Genomic DNA, 5550 nt, shown 5'->3' with positions numbered 1-5550 from the left:
ACCGTGAACAAGCTCTTCCCATCCACTCCATCCAACCAAGACACCACCCTCTCATCCTTCACATCGCTCTTCGTGTCTTCTGGAGCGCTTGAGTTGTGCTTGGGGTCCACATTCTCAGGCTCAGGCTCGGGCATCTGTGCCACCTGCAGATAGAAGCACGACCAATGCTTCGATGGTTCCAAGCGCTCTTGCAGGTCCTTGGACGCCACAAAGGGAAAATATGTATTTAAAGGAGCACAGATCGTTCAGCTGGATGCGATGCGTCTGTCCACCTGGGCATCGGGAGGCTTCTGGATCAAGTACTGAGTTGTCGAGCTGCGCAATCAGCATGGCCTGGGAGTACTATCAACAGCCCACGCATGTCAAATCGCATTTGTCAGACTGAAAGGTGGCGTTCGGCCGTTCAAATCGAGGAATGCCAGGATTCCGTGGGGACACACGGGGACCCCCGCACGAGCTAGTCACGTGACTGGAGTCATCCCTCATTAGGGCAAGCATGAAACACGATGAAGAGCGTTTGAAACTTCATAATTGTCGGATGACATAGGTCTCTAGTGTTGTAAATGGCCACAACCATATCCCAGCCATTGGTGGAGACCAGGCTCCCCACCTTCCATTGATTGGGAAGCTGGAAAGTGTATCCTCATCCGAGGCGCGCACAGAACGAATTCTGATTCCGAGTCTCGGAAGACAACTTCGTTGCCCACCTCACCCAACATAAGCTCAAGTACCGGGCGGCAAATACAACTGCATTTACTAGCTTTTGCTTCAACATTGGAGGGACATACAATGGCGTTTCCCAACGAGAATGGGGGCTACTACAACAACCACTACACTGCTGATGAAGCAGAGTTGGTAGACAAAGCCAAGCGCGTGCACAGGGGAAGTACTGCCTCGGCTCAAAGAGCGCTGAAGGTTATTTCAGAATCCTCACCTGTGCTGTCCCTGCTTCGTCAGCACTGTAGCTTCACGTCAGTCTGTTGGGGTGAAACTCAGCTAGCAGGAAAGGGTTTACCCACAATAGAGGGTTTCTCAATAGATAAATTTGTGGTGCACATTTCAAAGGAGTTCTCAATCCAGGTTCAGCCCTCTCTGGCCAGCTCCTCCTTCAACTTCGAGACAGTGCATGCACAAGCCCTTGAGCATACGAAGCACTCCAGAGAGAACTCAACCTTTGCCTCTATTGTTGCAGACAGCAGAGAGGACACGCGAGCTGGCAGCGAATACCTTGGGCGAGCTAGAGAGCCAAGGCCAGAAGTTGGACAGGATCGATGCAGACCTGCACGAGGTACAACCTGGCCTGCATCTTGCCATGCCACTGCCGTCAAGCACTCCTCTTGCGACAAGATGCTCTCAGAGATAGCAGGTGTCATGAATTGCTAGAAATTTCACGGCAACTGGCCTCCCTAGGAGAACAGTATGTAATACCATGGAACGTTCTTTGCTGCAGATCGACCAGGACGTGGACGAGTCCAAGAGCGTGTTGAGCTACATGCGGCGCTGCTGCATGTGTTTCCTGTGCTCCTGCTGCTGTGATGGCGACCGTGATGTTGTCCGCGACAACACTCGCAAGCAGCGCGTGAAGGGGTGAGTTTTCATCGTACCAGGACGGTCCATGCTTGTTGTGGCATGTCTTCCCTTCAACCTCTGGCAGAGAATACTGCCTTATGCCTTTCCATGCCCCATGATACATGATGACAGGTTGCGGACAAGGAAGGTCACGGGTCACTGGAAAGCCATGTGTGGATTGTAGTTGGCAGGGGCAGTGCATGGGAGCATGACCAGTTTTTATCTGCCTGTACAGACGCAACCAGGCCAGAGCACAGGAGACGGAGATGTACGCCAAGGCCAACGAGGCGCGCAAAACTGAGTCATCAACCGGCGCCGTCGCAGCCCATGCCCCGGTGTGCCTCCCTTGCTTGTCATCCCTTCTAACAGCAGTGTCGCATTTGATCGAGGAATTGGACTGAACACTAGAAAGTGGCTACATGCCCATTTGAACCATTGAATTATGACCGCGGCGGTGACCTGCATCTATTAGCAGCAAAGCAGGAAGAGCACTGCGTTGTTCCCCCTCATGCTGGCCACATTCAACTATGGCCGCAGCTATGTTGCTGCTCGTGTCTTGGTTCCATAGGGAATCTTGAGGAAGTTGATGGCCTCTGAGGAGGACTTCCCAAGCTGACCATTCAACAGCAATGCAGGGAGCAGGAACATTGCTTACATGCATAGCTTGATATCCCTCACAGGTGAACGAGGAAGCGGCGCGCAACGAGCTGCTTGAGAAGCCCGGCCGGGTGAACATCGAGGAGCGCCGACGCCAGAGGCAGGCCGCTCGCAACCCGGCCTACAGGATAGGGGAGAATCTCGCAGGCAAGCACTGCCTCCTTACTTTGCATTTGCCTACTGACATGCCGTCATTTGACCACCAGCACACACATGCGCCTCTGAGGCACCAGATTTTTGGGCCTACCTCTGCACAAGCCTGCCGGAACGAAGCTGCATTTTGACCTGAAGCCGCTCAATTTATCCCATGCTGAATTCAAGCAGGTGTGGTGCATCTGGTATGCCACACAAGCAGAATGAGGGTCTAAACCATGCTGGTGTTGTGGCAAGTCGTGGGTGCTGTAATGAGTATGAAAGAGGACCTGCATGGGTGCAGATGAAGACAAGGAGGAGATCCATGCCGAGACTGAGAAGCAAGAGGAGGCATTTGACCAGATTGGCACGGCCCTGGGAGACCTCAAGCAGATGAGCCATGTGAGCCCCATCCTCCCCTCGCAATTCTGCCATGCACACAGTCATTGCACAAGCAAACCCATGTGCTCAATCTTTGACAGAGGTCCTCTTAGCCATAGTCTGCCTGGACGGCATTTCTCGCCCTTTATCAGCATCTGCAAGCTATGCATGTGAGCCTGCATCTGGCCAAGGTTCTAGAGGCATCTTTGTGAGGCGCCCTGTGAGGATGTGAAGAGTGTCCAGAAGAGCAGCACATGCAGTGCAGTCCTGCCAAGGATTGATCATGACACATGTGGCGCGCAGGCAATGAATGACGAGTTGAAGAGGCAAGAGCACGTTCTGGACGCCGTCACCGACCACACAGATCGCACTGGCTATGAGATCCAGCACGTCTCTGCGCAGGCCCGTAAGGACTTCAAAGTCCGCCCCAAACGTGAGTTCCTTTCGCTTTTGACATTTACCTCTGCTCCTGTACGTTAACTGTGGAGTCCAGGCTATGCATACCAGCGTAACTGGTGCTACCCACACCTTGGGTAATCAGGGATAAAGTTTGTTCACATATGTAGTAAGCTCCACCTCCAATGCACTTCCATGAGGCAGTCCAATGAACTTTTTGGTCTTCCCTTCCCATCATTAATACGCGTGTGTGCGCTGCGCAGCTGCCAGCTCTGGGGGCATGAAGCGCCAGGCCCTGCGCGCTGCCACGCGCTTTGTGTGACCAGCCGTCCCCCCTATTGGCCTCAGCTGAGGCCGACAGCGAAAAACCACTTGTACCGATTTAGTCACTCCGCCATCCGAGAAGCTTTTGGACTGAAGAAACATAAGGGGTCCCTGGAGAATAGTTTGCATGCACCAGCAAGTTGGTGAGGAGTCAAGCGAAGATGCAAATTGCCAAAATTTGACAAGGATGATCGCAGGTTTCACTGTTTCTACACCATGAGAACTTTTGAAGACTGCCGCTACATAATGTTGGGGTTGCTTGGACCCGTTGGTAGTGGTAAGCGGTAAAACGGGCGTTGATTGCCCAATCATTTTATACTCTAGCGACCTTGCTTAGAGCCAGAGGAGTCTGCCAGATATTTCAGATCTTTGCAGTGCAGTGCATCTCGAGGTGAAGCTTCGAGTAAGTTGCAGGTCCTGGCATGGAGCAGATTTTCAGCTCTTTCAACAAACATCTAAAACGCTACTTCTTGAACATGTGTATGCTGCATGCGCATGCGCATGAAATTCATGCCATGAATTATGCATGAATTATGCATACCGTGCTGGCCGGCTCAAATAATATTAATATTAATTATCTTCATGAGCGGCGAACCCAGAGCCCAGAGGGCCATAGGGCATACAAAGCGTCTGCAGCCGGAACCTGGGGCCGATATGCACAGGCTTGCAGCCTTGTCAACTCGCAAATGCACCCTTGCAGCCTACAGGTCTACAACCCCTTCTTACACGAATGCTGAGGGGCCGTCCCTAGCAAACCACCTTAAATTTCGGGATGGACTTCGACAGCGACGATGCGGGTGTCTATCTGCAGGTGATGTCACGGGCGGGGATCACCATGTTTGTCACCTGCCCGTAAAAAGTGAAAATTTAGATCTGGAGATCTTTGCTGCTCCTGCCTGTCGACTGCTTTGTTGGACGCCGCAGAAAGGCGCAGCAAGCTGCCCAAGATTTGTAGATGTGCAATGTTGTGATTTTCGGCGCTTGAGGCAGGGGTGTCGCGGCCTCACTCTTTCCACAGTGCTGGGTTTGGTGCTGGGCTCGTCTTTTCGGCCATTTCACCGCGTCTGGGCTGTTCACTCAGCCGATTAGATTGCATCGTTGCCCTCGACTGTCTAGCATCGCGTCTTGTTCAGCCACGAAAGCACAGTTTCTGATTTATTCCGATGCTCATAGGATGGGTTGCCTTCTTGGGACCAACCCTCAGCCTGCACTGTACGCCGGGACAATATAAGAACGGCATTCTATCGCTGTAGTGAATCGAACGATTTGAATAGGCGACTCTCCCGTTCCACAGTCTTCACAGGTGCAGCTAATCAACCTGCTCAGCTTGTTGCAGTGCGAATCCTTGTCGAGTGCAGTGCGTGTACTTGCTCATACGATTAGGGCTCGTTCCTATGATTAATCGGAGGAGGATTCACATCCAGAGCATCCTAAGTTCAGTCGTTGCAACCTCCCTTGTGGGCAGGGATTGTGTGCTCCCTTGTCACTCTATTCAAGCGGTTGAAAAGGGGTTCCTTATGGACGTACCATACCTATTTCCCGCAATACGTGTGCAGGCACAGGCTGAGAGGCAGAGCAGCCACAATGCAGTGCCCTGCTGCGGGACCAGACCAGCACTGCATCCCTCTGTGGTCCGCGGCATGCACAGCATTCGTCTGTGTTCTGTTAAGCGGACTGCTGTGCTCGCACTGGTTCAAAATTCACCTCAGAAGGAGGCATGGGCCCAGAGAGCAGCCCAAGACAGAGCAAGCGGCACTGCCAGAGCTGCCAGCAGTGGATCATTCTGCATGCGCGCAAGTACTGCTGCAGCATAGTGATAGGCTGTGTGTGGAGGTGTCGAGTCTGCTAGGGAGGGGCTGCAGGAGCTTCATCTTCAAAGGTAGCCTCTCGCCTTCACAGCCTCTGGAGGCCTGCAGTACATATCATCAGAACGCTCCATTGCTGCCCTTGCCAGTGAGGCCAGAAGCATCCCTGCACCGGCCCTCTCAAACCCCAATCTTATTGCTGAAGCTGCACTAGGAGCAACAGTGAAATTCGCTAGGTCTTCTCTCGTTGATATCCTGGGGTGGAGAGCCATACAATTAGTCTCAC

General features: G+C 52.8%; 1 protein-coding gene across 1 annotated transcript; it reads left to right on the top strand.

Annotated features, from left to right (window-relative positions):
- Positions 1–707: 707 nt before the first annotated feature.
- COCSUDRAFT_65368 (hypothetical protein) lies at positions 708–4041 on the top strand. The gene is made up of 8 exons (XM_005648949.1): positions 708–915; positions 1193–1288; positions 1451–1587; positions 1805–1904; positions 2250–2373; positions 2663–2760; positions 3043–3172; positions 3399–4041. The coding sequence occupies exons 1-8, from the start codon at positions 790–792 to the stop codon at positions 3455–3457; spliced, it is 870 nt and encodes a 289-aa protein (XP_005649006.1). The 5' UTR covers positions 708–789; the 3' UTR covers positions 3458–4041.
- Positions 4042–5550: the final 1509 nt, after the last annotated feature.

Source organism: Coccomyxa subellipsoidea (genome assembly GCF_000258705.1).
Source record: "Coccomyxa subellipsoidea C-169, whole genome shotgun sequence".
NCBI lineage: Eukaryota > Viridiplantae > Chlorophyta > Trebouxiophyceae > Coccomyxaceae > Coccomyxa > Coccomyxa subellipsoidea.
The sequence above is the reverse complement of the archived record's forward strand: the minus strand, read 5'-3'. Positions and strand labels throughout refer to the sequence as shown.